This window comes from Hipposideros armiger, unplaced genomic scaffold (genome assembly GCF_001890085.2).
Source record: "Hipposideros armiger isolate ML-2016 unplaced genomic scaffold, ASM189008v1 scaffold_163, whole genome shotgun sequence".
Lineage (NCBI taxonomy): Eukaryota > Metazoa > Chordata > Mammalia > Chiroptera > Hipposideridae > Hipposideros > Hipposideros armiger.
This window is the reverse complement of record NW_017731513.1, coordinates 2708847-2724570: the sequence shown is the minus strand read 5'-3', so window position 1 is coordinate 2724570 and position 15724 is coordinate 2708847. Positions and strand designations below refer to the sequence as shown.

At 40.6% G+C, this 15724-nt stretch overlaps 1 protein-coding gene across 3 annotated transcripts in view; it reads left to right on the top strand.

Annotated features, from left to right (window-relative positions):
• Nucleotides 1-9574, top strand: part of NBN (nibrin) — a 37104-nt gene extending 27530 nt beyond the window's left edge. For all 3 annotated transcript variants that reach the window (XM_019651654.1, XM_019651655.1, XM_019651653.1), the window contains exons 14-16: nucleotides 60-173; nucleotides 8142-8191; nucleotides 9391-9574. In XM_019651654.1, coding sequence (XP_019507199.1) covers nucleotides 60-173; nucleotides 8142-8191; nucleotides 9391-9421 — 195 coding nt within the window. In that variant the 3' untranslated portion in view covers nucleotides 9422-9574. The remainder of the gene's footprint in view (nucleotides 1-59; nucleotides 174-8141; nucleotides 8192-9390) is intronic.
• The last annotated feature ends 6150 nt before the right edge of the window (nucleotides 9575-15724 follow it).

The following is a 15724-nucleotide window of genomic DNA, read 5'->3' as shown; positions in this document are numbered from 1 at the left end:
AAAATGATTGTCTTAATTTTCTAATGAATTTAACCATGTTAACTTTTACTACTTAACAGGTCACATTTCCTGGAGCAGGAAAACTTCCACAGATCATCGGAGGCTCAGATCTAATAGCTCATCATGCTATGAAGAATACGGAATTAGAAGAGTGGTTAAGGCAGGAAATGGAGGTTAGTAGGAAGTGAGGCCAGTAACTTGTTTGACTTGGATTTTGGTCCCTTTTGGTTTCTTTAGGGTAAACTCTTCTTAAAACTAAACTTAAGTGACCGAAGGTCATTCGTTCAGGACAATTCCTGAGTTACAGAGCATTAAGATTAATTTGTACCTCTCCATAGCACCGCTTTAAGGAACTTCTAGATTTATTAGTTTTAATCAATGGGACTTAAACAAATGAGTTAAGTTTACACTCTAATGTTAAGGGGAAAAAAGAGACTAAACCCACAAAAATTTTAAAGGAAGCTAAAGGATAGCAATTAAAAGGATGATCATACAGTCATATGGAAGATATTACAAATATGTCAGTTTATAATAGAGTAGAAAGGACTGGGCTTTCTAAATCTGGGAATTGTCTTTCAACAGTTCCGCAAATTTCTCTTTTCAATATTACCTTTTTCCTAGTTTCTCTAGTATCTGTTTTTCTGTTTAACTTTTTAAAGAACCTTGATACTGTTTTCTGCAGCAGCTGCACCATTTTGCATTCCCGCCAGCAGTGCTCAAGTGTTCTGATTTCTCACGTCCTCTCCAACACTTGTGATTTTGTTTTGTTGATAATAGACATCTAATGAGTATGAGGTAGTATCTCATTGTTTGTTTTTTTTAGTTTCAAGTGCGTATCTCATTTGATTTGCATTTCTGTAATGATTAGTGATGTTGAGCATCTTTTCATGTGCTTGTTGGCCATGTGTATATCTTCTCTGAAGAAATGTCTGTTCAAGATCTTTGCCCCTTTTTAATCAGATTGTCGATCTTTTGTTGTTGAATTGTAGGAGTTCTTTATGTATTCTGGATATTAACCTTTTATCAGATGTATGACTTGCAAATGTGTTCTCTCATTTTCTGGATTGCCTTTTCACTCTGTTGATTGTGTACTTTGGTGCCCAGAAGTTTTAAATTTTCATGTAGTCCAGTTTATGTATTTTTTTCTTTTGTTTCCTGTGTTTTTGGTTTTACATCCAAGAAACCACTGACAAATATCATGTCAGGAAGCCTTTCTTTCCCTTTTGCTTTCTTCTAAGAGTTTCATAGTTTTAGCTCTCACATTTAGATCCTTGATTCATTGTGAGTTAATTTTTTACATATGGTGTTAGGATAGGTCTAACTTCATTCTCTGCAGTTACACTTTTGCACTTTGGTTTAATGACATGTAATCACCCCATCTTGAAGGTGGGCGGGGGCTTTAAAGTTGTTTTACTATTAACTGCTTGCTGAGGGAAGCCATCCTAATGCCTCCTTCCATGGGCAGTTGTCACTGATCTGTCTCATTTTCCCCCAAGAGTCTTTCTAAGTATTAAGAAGGTAAGGGAAGCTGTTAGGTAATATTAACTACTGAATAGTAATTATAATATTTAGTGTAGGTTCTTAAACTTGTATTATGAGAAGTTTGCAGATATGCACCCAGTAAAGAGAGTAGTAAAACCACCCCCCAAGTACACAGCTTCAGCAAGTATCAGCACTGTGCACACCTTGCTTCATCTGGTCTCTTCCCAGCCTTTTCTTTCTGGAGCAGTTAAAGGCAAATCCCAACCGGCTCACTCACATTGATATGCTTATTGCAAACATGCAGATTTCTGATGACACAGTATGTATTGTGTCAGAGTGTGCTTTTCTGGGTATTTATAGTAGGGTACTTGGATAATCAGTTCACATTGTTTTAAGCCATGGAACTAGGACCAGCAGCATAATTTTGATATTTGAAATTGCTTTCGAGCTCTGTAATTTTGCATACTTGCTTTGGGGCATTTCTTTGATCATATCTGCAACTGATATGCTGCGTAAGCCTCAGGAACCCAGACCTTAGTTATAACATTGCTCCTTTGGAAAAATATGAACTGCTTTACAGCTGTCCAGCTTAGTATGTGGTTTCTAAAACTCACTGTTTACATATATTTATGAACCGTTATCATGAGAACCACAGGAAAGATGACAAAAGTAGGTCTCTCTTTTTTCACTTTCTCCCTCAGTGTTGTGTGTCCTAGTAGATACTCTATAAGACCATCCACCCGATCCATAAGTGTTTCAACTTTTAACCCCTTACTTTTTTTAACTGGAGAATTTAGTAAATCAGTACGGTGGGGAACTTTGCAATAGAGGAAGTACTACATGGAAGATACAAATGTACAAACACACGACCACTGAAGTGAGAGAGAATCAAGACCTCATCCAAGGGTAGGCAGTGTTTTCCTCGTCTTGGTGTTGCCTGACTGTTTGTTGCTGAGACCCAGAGGTGGGCGCTAGACAGGTCACCTCAGCCAGCTGTCGGGTAACTGGGAGGCGGGGGTATTTCTTTCTTGAACTTGATTTATTGTAAGTTAAATCTCCCTTTCTTATCTGTGTATTTCAACTTCTATGCATTTCATCTCTGCTTCTCTGGAGTGTATTTTTGCTCATTTTTTCAGGTTGTCTTTAGTACTTCTGCCTTCAGTTCCGTCTGGTTGGTATTCCATCCGTCTGTTGAGTTTTCACTCAACCTGTTGTATTTTTTTATTTCTGGAAGTCTGTTTTATTCACCTCTAAATCTGTTTTTGTTCCCTGCTGCTGTTTGTAAGCTCCTGTTTTGATTCTTTGCCTGATGGTACTAATACCTAGACTGTCGATCTATTTCTGCTAGTTCTCTCTTAGGACTCCTTGCTTCCAAGTGTGTACTTCATGATTCTTTGAATAGTGAACTACTCATTTCCCTTGAAACTTGATCTGTGTGAATTCTTGGCATCCTGAGTTCAGGTTTATTTCCTCCAGAAAAGATGTATATTCGTATACATCTGCCAGCCTTGTTCTACCAACATGAGACCACTTTAATCTCTGTATGTGAGGTTTTTGGATCAGTTGGGTAGTTAATACGTGTTTGGACCAGAAGCCTGAGTGAAGGCCAGCTTGCTTTTATAAACTGAGATCTTTTCTTTCTTTCCTCCCTGCACCAGGGTTGAAACAGGCAAGTTTCTTTGCTGGTGCCTTTTGTGTTGTAGGGTTTATTCCTCTCTGACCCTTTAGCACTGGAGTCTTTTATTAAGTTCCCCATCTTGGATTTTCTTACATATCACTTGTCCCCCATCCAGACATGGAAGCAGAGCCCTGGTTTTTATGGTTTGCAGATATCACAGGGCAGGGCGAAAAGCTGGCTGTGGTATTGGTAACTTCTCAGGGATTGTATTTTGCCTTATTGTGGGTCTAATGTAGTCTTGTGCAAATTGTTTTTAAAAATGCTTTTTTAACCAAAAAATTGTTAGGAAGGTCACTCAGAAAAGTTGGATTATTAAGGAGGTCATGGAGGATATTTACTGTCCAAAAACAGGAGCGTGAAAGTCACTTGCTTTCTGCCTCTATTCTTGGAAAGAATTATTGGCTTTATTATTTTATAAATGTGCATTCCAGAGAATCATGGTAGTACACAAAAGAATGAAGAAGTTAAAATCCTAAAGCCCAGAAATTACCCATTTAAAGATTAATGACATCTCTTTATTGAGGGGAGTGAGAGGCAGGACAGAATGGGAAGGGATGGAGAGTGATTAGTAAGTGAAACTGATAGAAATGAAACTGAAAGAAGTGAAACTGAAAGCATCTCTGCATTTGTATCCACTTCCTTCCCTCCAGGATATCTTATTTCCTGAGATACCCTGGGATTAATGGGAAGAAATAGGAAAAATACTATCAGCCTAAAATCAATATTTGTGTCAAACTGTATATTTTTATTTTAGATGCTATTTGGTGGCTCCCCCCTGTGAAGCCAGGAAATGAGTTGTACTTCCTCTCCCCTCCTACTCGCCCCCCCTCCCCAGGACTGTGCTTTTTTTTTTTTTAACCCCCTTTTAGGTGACTTGCATGCCTGCAATATTCCTTCTTAAGCCTGAAGTGGGTAACAGTCAGTGCAGGTCGGTGCTGACGTTCTGCATTTATTTCTCCTGCAGAGCAGTGCGCTGTTTTGATCTGCAGCTGCAGTTCTTTTTATGTCAGGGAACCTTCTGTGACATCTCTAAAAGCATTCTTATATTTGCTGAGTTCTCTGCACTTAGGACACAGCTGTCCTTGTATTATCTCACCTCTGCCCTCCACAGCCATTTCTCCTGCACTCACTGTGGACTTCTTAAGCTCTTTAACTGTGTCAGAAATTCATAGTCCAGTTGTGTCTGTTCTGTTCCTCACCAACTACATGACTTGGGCAGATAGCATTTTTGTTTGTTTGTTTGTTTTTGGTTGTCAAATGATCGTTCCTTGAGATACATACTTTCATTTGTGGTCTTAACTAGCTGGTATCCTACAGCACCACTGTTGATGTCATCTATGATGTCATGAGGGTGGTGGCCATCAGCATTGCAGCGTACAGACTGGGCAGTGCCCAAGATCTCTTTCATGGTTCCAGAGAGTTCTCTAGCTAAAGATAGGTGCCACGTCTGTCAGGCAATGTTGACAATCTTCATCCAGTGATATCCTCACTGTGCTTAATGTCTTGTGCTTCTTTTTGTCTCCTGGGTGTTATCTGAGGCTTTGATGATCAGGGCAGAGGTAGAAGGTACCACCTCAGTCTGGGCCTGTCCTGTGTGGTCAGTGTCACTGTCATCCTCAGACCCCCTCTAATCACCGGTTGCTTTAGTGATGTCTTCACCAACCTTTTTTGGAGACAGACGCAGGGGGCCGATCTTAGGGGTCGGCAGACGTGGCACCAACTTCCCCACCAGTGCACCTCAGGTACATGACTTGGATCTCGTTGGGGTCAACCTTCGGTGGCATGGTGGAGGTGGCTGGGCGGCTGGTATCACATGAACTCGGACTCGGGGAGACCGAGGGAAGCTGCATCGTAGCCTCCTCTGAGCCGAAAGCCGAATTACTTCCTCATGCCTCCGTTTGTTTCCTCCTGCAGAATGGGAACAATACTAGTACCTCTGTTTATAGACTTTAAGGATTAAATAAGATATTGCTTATAAAGCTTTTATATCAGTGGAAACAGTGTCAGCTATTTTCTATTTATTTCATTCTTAAATGGTGTCATTATAGTTCATTGCTTACTTACTCATCCTTTGTTTCCTTTTCATTTCATTGGGGTATTTTATCATCTAACTTATTTTACTGCTTTCGTGTTCTTACGGTTTATTTTTCATTTTGGGGTTCTTGTTCCTTGCAGACTAGGTTCTTCACCTGTCTTTTGCATGTTCTGTTCTAATCTCTGGTGTGTGGAGTGGCTGTGCTCCTCTCTTCCGTTTTGCAGCTGTTGGAATAAGATGCCCTGTCCATGTACATCTTCTGTGGTGTGAGCCATTGTGTGCCATTTTTTGCAGGGATTGCTTTCTAAAGCTAGTTGGCGAGGTAAAAATGGAAGTAGCCGAATTCCTCCTGCCCCTCAGCGTGCGTGTACAGGACTGAACCATCTGGGGTCTTCATACCAGCACACGTGGCGGCAAGCTCCACCTGCCCGCTTCGAGTCCCACTAGTCTCTCACCTGAAGTCACCAAGCGAGGAAGGGAAGGCAGCACTGGGACTGCAGCTGTGCGCACTCTTTCCTGGGGTTGAAAGGAGATGTATGTGCCAGCAGAGGGTGCGTCCTGTCCCAGAGAGCATCCCAGCCATCTAGGTTGTTTGCTAATGTGTCAGCGATGTGGGGCAGGGTCGGTCCCACGGGCTCACCTCCCACCCTTTGCCCCTTCCCACTGCCCACCAGCAGTGGTTCTCTCTTTTTCCCACTGTGGGAGTGTTAGGAAGAATTCTCAGGTGTGGCCAGCTGTGCCACACCTTTAACAGGCTGGGGCAGTGGGAGGAGGCTGTTCATCCGTCTTTTGGTTCTTTGCTTGGCCACCTTTCTGAAGTCTGTGGTCCGGGGTCAGGCGCTTCCGGATGAATTGTGGCGTTGGGTTTTGTTTCTTCTTGTCTGAGATGAGAGAATGACAGTACCGGTGTTGACTTTCTTCCTATTTTTGTTTATTTTAGAATTAGGAGAGAGAGAGAGAGAGAGAGCCTGTGTTCTACATTTATTCCACCAAATCTCCCATTTTTGCTAGGGCAGTTTCAGGTGTGCTGGGTAGGATTCACCATCTAAGCTCGCAGTTGACTTTCTCCATCTGCATGGCTGCGGCTTCTGCAGAGACACAATGTCTGGGCCCCTGGGCTGGCCCAGCTCTTCTTCTCCTACAGCATGTTCCCGCCTTTTGTTCTCGTTCAGCCCTTCCTCTGTTTCTGCTGCAAGCCAGTCTTAGCTTTCACAATCACCCAGTCAGTTCCCGAAATTTTCTTGAATTTAGTAAATTTTAACTCTGTGCATTAAACATAATAATTCTTTGAACTTTATCCAGCCTGATTCGAATTTTGAAAGATTGTGAGATATAGTTCCCCCAAACCCTTGAAAAATGCCTGCAGTATGAGGATTTTTGTTTCTTAATACTGTTTTGCTTAAGGCTTTTACTAAGATATATAAAACAAAGCTGATTTTTTCTTACTGTAACTTTAAAATTAGCATCCCCTGCCAGGAATATTTAGGATAATTATATCAGCAGCTTTTTGACAGCTGCTTTGTGAAAAGCACGTCATCCCATTTGTGTTCTGTTATGCCTGTTAGAAAATGTGAAAGGAAAAGGTGTAATTTCATTTTAACATTTCACTGTATGTGAATATAAAGTCACTCTGTGAGTTTGAATCCTGACAAGTTGTCCTCTGGGCCCTTCCAGCAACTGGGTAGCAGCGCAAGAGCCTGGGCGAGAGCTGGTGCTGTGCTCAGTGGGCCTGCGCGGGTCCCTCATCTTCTGCGGGTGACAAGCCTGAGTCTCCGTCCCTCATTGGTTACCACTGGGTTGATGTGTGAGGGTAGTAGTGATGTTATCTGAAGAGTAAATGAGATCTTTTAGAGTTCTGAGATAGTATCTGGAAATATATAAGTGTAATCTGTTACCAGTAAAAATAAACAGTGTGTGTGTTCCAGGAATTTATAGACCTTTGGTGAGGATATGATGTGAGTAATTACAACAGGAGGTAGAAATTGATTAGCATCTAGGAGTTGCCTAGCTGAGGTTTTCTGGGAGTTCTTCCTAGCAGACATTATTTTTAAATGAAGAGCATCACAGAGCCGTCGTGATGTGAGTGAGGGACGTATTTCTTGACACATAGTAGGTCCTAGACAATTAATGAATGCACCATGAAGATGGTCAGATGTGGGAAGAGGAGAAAAAGGAAATAATTTGGGGCAGAGAGAGAAATATGACCAAAAGCAGAGAGGGCTGCAGGGTATTTATCAGGAGGTGACTCTACTTTTTCTTTCGTTATTGTATTTTTTGTGTGTGTGTGATTCGGTTTTATAATAACTGGCATACAGGGTGAGAAGTGATTGAGAAAGTTGGATGGAGCCAGGCTGTGGAGAGCTTGTGTTTTCTTTGGCGGGTGGGAGAATCCATTGAAGGGTTTTGATTGGCCCATGATAGGGTCATAGCTGGACTTGAGGAAGATACACTGAGCACCGGGGTTTTCCAGACCTGGCTCTGGAAGGTGCATGAGGACTTTGGTGAGTTTGAGTGTAAAATTAATTACAGCAGTAGCTTCTGGGCCCTGATTTGGGACCGTCAGGAAGGGAGCCACTTTACCTGGTCCAAGGTGGGGTAAGTATTGCCCGCTCAGCCCCTTCATCAATGGTGTGACCTCAGAACACTGAGATCTCACTTAAGAAAAGGGTTTCGCTGGAGAAAACGTTTAAAATGCACCCGGCAGCAGTGTATGTGCTGGTTGCCTTAACAAGGAGATTGGCTGGTGGAGGTTGTTTAATTAGAGGACTTCGCAGTAAAGTGGGGTGAAGTAAAAATGGAGAGGATCTGTGGAATGGGAGACATGGTGTAGAGGCACGAACTCTAGACCTGGTGACCTCTCATAGGCGACTGACGGCCCCATATAGCAACCGATTAAGTGCATACGCTCCATCGAGCAAACATTTGAAATGATGTTAATTTTGACAGGTGCAAAACCAACATGCAAAAGAAGAGTCTCTTGCTGATGATCTCTTCAGGTAAAATTTAACTTCAGCTTTCTCGTGAATGTTAGAGAGATGTATGTAAAATTCAGTTCTGTTTATAGAGATTTGAATATTTGTTTTTCTTCTGTCCTTAAAAATAGACACTTAGTTCCTTCCTCTAAAGAATGTTTTGTTTGTAATATATGTATTTCTTTTTCCTGCTTGAGCATCTCTAATTGGGTTTACTGGATATAGCTTCGGTTTGGGGTGATTCAGTTGTGCTGCATGCACCACAGGAGATTTAAAATTTGTATGGGGGCATTCAAGCAAAAGACAGCTCCTGAGCTGGGTGAATTTGGCTGATAACTGTGAGACTTTTGGCTCTGAGAAGAATTATGAGTGAATGGGTTTTGAACTAAGAGAAGTAAAGTATCAGACCGTTAGTTTAGCTTTAATTGGCACATACATAAAAAGAAGAGGCTGGATTAGAGTTTCAAAGCAGGTTCTGGTGGGAAGTTTAGCAGAGTTATAATGGGTAGTTATAATTCAATTCTGATTTAACATATTTTCAGTGTTCTTATAGGCCCACAAGCCTTATAATAATTATCTCTCAAATACTCACAAAACATTGACGTATAGGTAAATACTAGCTAGGGGAGAATAACATTTTCCCAGACTTACTTAAAGGCAAAAACAAAGAAGGTACTATACTTTTGAGTCTGTTTTGCAGTGAATTTGATTCTTTAATTTCATTATTGACAGTATGAATCATTGGTCAAAATGTTGACAGTGCTGATTTTTCATAAGTAGTCAAATGAGAAAAATCTGGTTGCCCAGCTACATTTCTTTAATTTCTATAAGAGAAAATTTTGTAAAGTAATTACATTTCAGGTTCATTATGCTTTTTTTGTGCAAATGGTATTCTTTCATTTGGGGGCAGGCAGAGAAACTATTTGAAACCATATTGAAGTATAAACACATATTTGTTTTTAAACTGTTGTTTTTGTTAATTATTTTAATGTGTTCCTAGGATCTTTTGATAATGCTTTATTTTTAGCAAATATCCATGAAAGCAACATTGAAAGGATAAATGAAAGTAAAAATGTCAGTGCTTAATATCTGATTCTGTGGATAAAATTGGTACTCATTCTGTTTGCTCAAGTGTGACTTATTTTGAAAGCCCTTTAACTTTAAAAGTGAAAGAAGCGCCATCATTTATGTAGGTATCATCTAACCCCATTTCTTTCTTGCAGATACAATCCTAATGTAAAAAAGAGAAGATAACTGAGAATTTTATAAAGAAGCCATGGAAAACCATTTCCTATCCAGCATTTACTTCATTTCCTCTGCGATACCTACATTTATATAGAAGGGATGGGACATAAGTTACAAATATTCTGTGGCCTGAATTTGTTAAATAAAATGCACAAAACTCCATTTCTTTTGTAGTATGGTTTGTTTTATTTTCAGTCTTTGACTTTTCATCTCTTATGGTAATTTTTTCATTTTTTTATTTTTAGATTTGTTTTTTATTTATTGAGTAGTTAATGTAGTCACAGTTCAGAATTCTAAAAGTTTAAAAGGGTAAAGGATTAAAAAGTGTCCCTTCCACTGCTGTCCTCCTAGCTATTGTTCTCCTCCTCAGAAGACTCCATGAGACTCTTTTTTTTTTAAAGATTTTTATTGGGGAATTGGGGAAAGGGAACAGCACTGGGGAATTGGAGGAAGGGGAACAGACAAGTTGCTGTCCTTTTGTTCTTCAGTCTAGTTGTGGAGGACGTTGCTTTACTGGCCCAAGGTTGAGCTGTTGTTCAGCATCTTAGCTATAGAGGGCAGTGTCACTGGCCCTCATATGTGGGATCCGAACCAGGGCCCTCTGGCGTCCTAAGCCAGCTCTTAACCAATGCACCACTCGGCCAGCCCCGAGACTCATTTCTTATGGGTCTTTCCAGAGATTTGTAATGCCTATTCTAACTTGTGTGCATCATTGGTCAATAATTTCCTATGAAAATGATAGCATATAACACGCAGTGCCCTACACCTTGCACCTTTCACTGATTAGATTGGAAGATCACAGGCATATCAGAACATATTTTTTTTTCCTTTTAATTTGGGTTTTTTTTCCATTATGCATAGTCTTCCTTGAGCCAAAGTGACCCGAAGGAGACGGATTTCAGTAGTGAAGATGTCACCATGTAATGTAGTACTGACAACTGGAGACAATGTGGAAGCCTTCCTCCAGCTTGCGGATAAACCTCACTAGGATGGAGAGACCTCTTTGGTGTTTTACTGAGCTGGGCATGTCTGTTTTGAGCTTCTTAGAGACCTGGGTTTGGTACCTGCAAAGTAAAAATGGTAAGATTGTCTTTTTCTACTTTAAAGAGAGATGGTAAGAAAAACGAATGTCTTTTTTCAAATTTAGTAACATAAACAACGTTGGCTGTACCTTAGGGTTATGGTCAAGTCCTTTGACTACTAAGGACTGGCATCGTGTCCTAGGAAGTAGAAAAGGCTTTGGATTCTGCCAGAAAGCATCCTGGTCCCACGTAGGCTCTGCCGCCCTAACATGCTTACCTTTGTAGGCTGTTAGCGATAGCATAGCATGAAAATGATCCATAACGTAACATGTACCATTGCTAGATCTCATGGAAGATGTGGTGTTCCTCAGTTGTCCAGGAGGGCACCACAAGTAAGTGTTGGCTGAGCTACTCTGAACCCCTGACCAGCCCTCAGAATGTACCGATGCCTTTCAGGAGATCGTTCCTAAGTGTCTTAGCTGTTTCTTGTTTATTTCTTTGTTTTATTATCTCTTCAAAGTCTTTGTTTGGGAAACATTATTAAAATTGTATTATATGTAAAACATTGCTGTCCACGGCACTCAAAGAATCCAAAGATTAATGAGCAACGGTCCCTGTTCTCTTGGAAGTGACAGCCTGAGTTTGAAGAATTCCCCTTGAGTTCTTTTCAGCTCTGAAAGTCTTGTTAAGCAGACGGAAGGTGTCTCCTATTGCTGTGCACAAATCCTTTGGGAGGCCATTAGCTCTGCCTGAGCAAGTTGAGTTACAGCCCCGCATGGGTAGGTGTGCACCTTTCCCCTGGCTGTCTTGGGGATACTTTTTTCTAAGCCTTTACATATCCTAGGAGAAAGAGCAGAAGGTATAACTTGCCACATCCCTTCATTAGATGAATGGGAACTGTGTCCCCATTTCTAGCTTGGGACTGTAGGAAATGGAGTTCAACTGAACTTCCTGAGGGCAAGGAGAAGGTGGCCAGGTCTTGGGCCATGGTCTCTCAGCCGTCCACTCCCAGCAGCACTTGGGGACTCCACGCTTCCTTTCTGCAGGTATAATTACCCAGGAGTGTCTTCTTTCCAGACTTCTCCCCAATTCCACAACTGAAGCCTTGTGGTTGTTCACACCATCGGGAATCTCTGTCTGATTATTTGAATGATGTTCATGGTCCAAAGTCGTCCTTATGAGACTGAAGCTATGTGAGACTTCATGAAGCCTGCTCCCTCAAGTTTAACAAGGCTGCTTGGCTGGCGAGCAGTATTGCCCTTTTTCTCAGGATGTCAGCCGTGCATGTGTAAGCACAATTGGACTGAATCACTCTGTTTCCCTTTATCAGAGGGTGATGTGGGGTGAGCCGGGGTATTTTGCTGCTCTAAGCCATGGAACTGAAGGTCACAGTACAGGCTAGCCTCCCAAACTGGGAACAAGACTTCCTTAAAATGGAGCATTGGTTTCCTTTGTAAGTCTCAAGACCGTAACTGTTGGTGGAGGCCAGGATTTTATTCGGTAGGGAGCTGTGCATGGTTTCTGGATGGGAACTTCTAAGTCAGGATGTTAATTATGTGTAGGTTACAAAGAAATGGAAACTGCGGATATTTTCCATACTGAACTCCAGTTGAGGTAAACAAACCACCATAGACATTTTAAGCAGGAAAGGATGTAATACAGGGAATTAGATACTTGAAATGGCCGGACTAGGAGAAGGCTCTCATCTGGGCCTTCAAGGAAAACTCGCAGGACCGTCTGGAGCAGACCGCAGGCCACTCCTAACTGAGGCCTCCCTGGAGCCATGTGCTCGAGCTTGTCTGCTCCCACTGTGCTCCAGGCAAGAGCGCCTGCAGAGTGAGGGGGCATGGGATGCATGGAAGGCATCTCTGGGTGGTATCCCTGGGAGAGGAGCAGCTGGAGGGATGGGAGTTGGCCTGTCCCTCACTGTCGCCACAGGCGCTGGCATCCGCTTGGCAGAACCAAGTACCCTGCTCGCAGGCGGGGCTCTGGTTCAGTGAGTCAGGGAAGTGGAGGCGTTAAGGTGCTGAGTCTCTAGGAAGTGGGATGGGATGAGCCGACGTACAATCTCTATTATAGGCGTCAAAGCTGAGACATTAAAAACGTTGAGGAGGAGATTGAAATAGTATAAGGGGCTATAAACCCTTGAATGATGACAGTGGCAGTGACTCTGGAGAGCACGTGAATGCCGTACAAGTAGAACGGACAGGGCTTGTTGGTGGGTGAAATGGAGTCTGTGAGTCTAATAGTGGTCTTGCCTTGTAACCAGCCAGTGGAGCTGGTGGTCTCCATGCTCCAGGTGAGGATGTAAAGGACAGACTGACATGGTCTCATGCCCACAGTCCCTTTCTAAGGAAGCCTGCCTTCACCAGTACCAGAATGCTCCTGTTTGCAAACACTGGGGTTGTCAGAGGTTTTTCCTTTTAATCCATTATATTGGGTGTGTAGTGATGTCTCATTTTGGTTTGAATTTGCTTTACCCGGATAACTGTAATTGAGTTATAGAAGTTCTTTGTATTGGGTTGTCGGAAAAGTCATGACGCATTTTTGCAACGAAAAATATAGAAAAAATACATCATGACTTTTCCGACAGCCCAATATATTATGGATGCAATTCTTTAGTCATATGTGTGTATTGAGAATATTTCTCCCAGCCTGAATTATTTTTGTTTTCATATTTCACTGTTTTTCATGTCTTTGATCAACAGATGCTTTAGATTTTGGAAAGGTCAAATTTATCAATTTTTTCTTCTTGATGTTTCAGTATCCTAAAATATTTATTCAATATCAAGATTTCAAAAATAGTTTTCTTCTATAAACTTTATATATTTTTATATTTATGTCTGATCCAACATGAATTAATCTTTGAGTATGAAGTAGGGGTTAGGGTTCATTTTACTATCCATATGGCTGTCCGGGCTAGCACTATTTGTTGAAACAACTGTCTTTTCTTAATTACCTTGGCAACTTTGTAAAAAAGGAGTCAGGTGGGTCTGTTTCTAAACTCCGTCCTGTAGTACCCATCTGCTTGTCTGTTCTTAGGCTCATCTCACACTATCTTGAATTACTAAAGCTGTTAGTGAGTCTTGAAATCAGGTACTTTAAGTCCATGAAGCATGTCAATTTGTATCAAAAAAGTCTGGTAGGATTTCAGTTGGGATATACTGAATCCAAAACTTGATTTGGGAAGAATGGACATCTTAAACATATTCACTCTTCCAATGAGCGTAACACATCTGTTCATTTCCTTAGATCTTTAATTTCTTTCAGCATTATTTTATTGTTTCAGTGGAGAGGCTTGTGTATCTATTTTAAATTTATCCCTAAATATTTAATATTTTTGATACTCTTGTAAATGGTAGTTTTTAAATTTTCACCTTGCAATGATATTGCTTATACATGTAAATGCAGTTATTTTTTGTATATTGAATTTAGAGGCTAAGAACATGCTAAACTCATAGTTTAGTATTTTTCTTGTAGATTCCTTAAGATTTAAAAAAACTCTATAGATACAAAGTTCATAAAATTTCTGTGTTAAACTTTTAATGACTGTATAATATATAGTGATGTCCCTTTTTTCATCTTTGTTTTCAGAGAAATGTGTTCTCTTTTTCTTTTCCTTTAAGGATTTTATTGGGGAATTGGGGAAGGGAACAGTGTTGGGGAATAGGGGAAGGGGATCATTGTGTTTTTCCAGGACCCATCAGCTCCCAAGTCAAGTTGTTGTCCTTCAATCTTAATTGTGGAGGGCGCAAGCTAGCTCCAAGTCCAGTAGCCGCCTTCAATCTAATGGTTGATGGGGAGCGGGCAGCCTACCATCCCATGGGTGATTCTAACTGGCAACCTTGTTGTTAAGAGCACGCGCTGTCACCACTGAGCCTCCCAGCTGCCCATTGGCAGCTCAGCTCCGGCACAGCTCACTGGCCCATGTGGGAATCGAACCAGCAACCCTGCTGCTTAGAGCTCATGCTCTAATCAACTGAGCCACCCAGCAGGCCCTGTTCTCTTTTTCTTGATCAGTCTAGCTAAAGGTTTATTGATTCTATTTAAAACGTTTTAAAGAATGGTTGGTTTCTTTGATTTTTCTCTGTTTGCCATTTTTCTGTTTCATTGATTTTCACTCATCTTCATTACCTTCCAAGTACTTTGTGTCCAGTTTGCTCTTATTTTTCTAGCCTCTGTAGATGGAAGCTTAGATCATTGATTTTAAGCCTCTTTTCTAATATCAATATTTAAAACTATAAATTTCCGTCTGTTCCTCCTGCATGAGCTGCATGTAACAACTTAGGGTATTTGTGTTAACATTCAGTTCAAAATATGTCTTAATCTCTGTGTGCTTTCTTCATTGATACGTGAATTAGTTATTTAATTTCCAAATAAAAAATTTTCATCTATCAAAAGATATGTTATTTATTTCGTTACTGCTTTCTAAATTAATTCCACTATGGTGAGAGATCATAGTAAGATTTTCAACCTTTTGAAAATTTTTAAGACTTGTTTTATGGACTAGTATATGGTTGGTCTGTTTGGTAAATGTTCTTTGTATTCTTAGAAAGTGTATTTGCAGGTTGTGAGTGTAGTGTCCTATAAATATCAGTTAGGTCAGTGGTTAATTAATGTATTGAGATCTTTTGTATCCTTTCTATTTTTTTGTCTACTTGTTTGACTAGTTACTCAAAGAGGAATATTAAAATCTCCAACTATAATTATGGATTTGTCTGTTTCTCCCAGTTTTATTGAGATGTAAATTAGTTTAAGGTATACAACATGATTTCATAGTGTATATAGGCAAAATGATTATCATGGTAAATTTAGTTAACATCGATCACCTCACAGTTACGGATTTTTTCTGCTTGTGATGAGAACCTTAACACCTACTCTATTATCAGCTTTCAAATATATAAAATAGTATTAATAGTCACCATACTGTAAATTACATTTTCAGAACTTATAACTGCAAGTTTTTACCTTTTGATCACCTTGACCCGTTTCCCCACTCCCTGCCTTAGGCAACTACCAACCTGTTCTGTGTCTACGTTTGGTTTTTTGAGATTCTACGTGTAAGTGAGGTCATACAGTATTTGTCTTTCTCTGACTTATTTCACTTAACAATGCTCTTTAGGTTCATCCATGTTGTCCCAAATGGCAGGATTTCCTTTTTCAAGGCTGAATCTATATTCCATTGTAGATATGTGTATATATGCCATATATTCTTTATCTATTCATCCATTGATGGGCACTTAGGTTGTTTCCATATCTTGCCTATAGTAAATAATGCTGCAGTGAACAT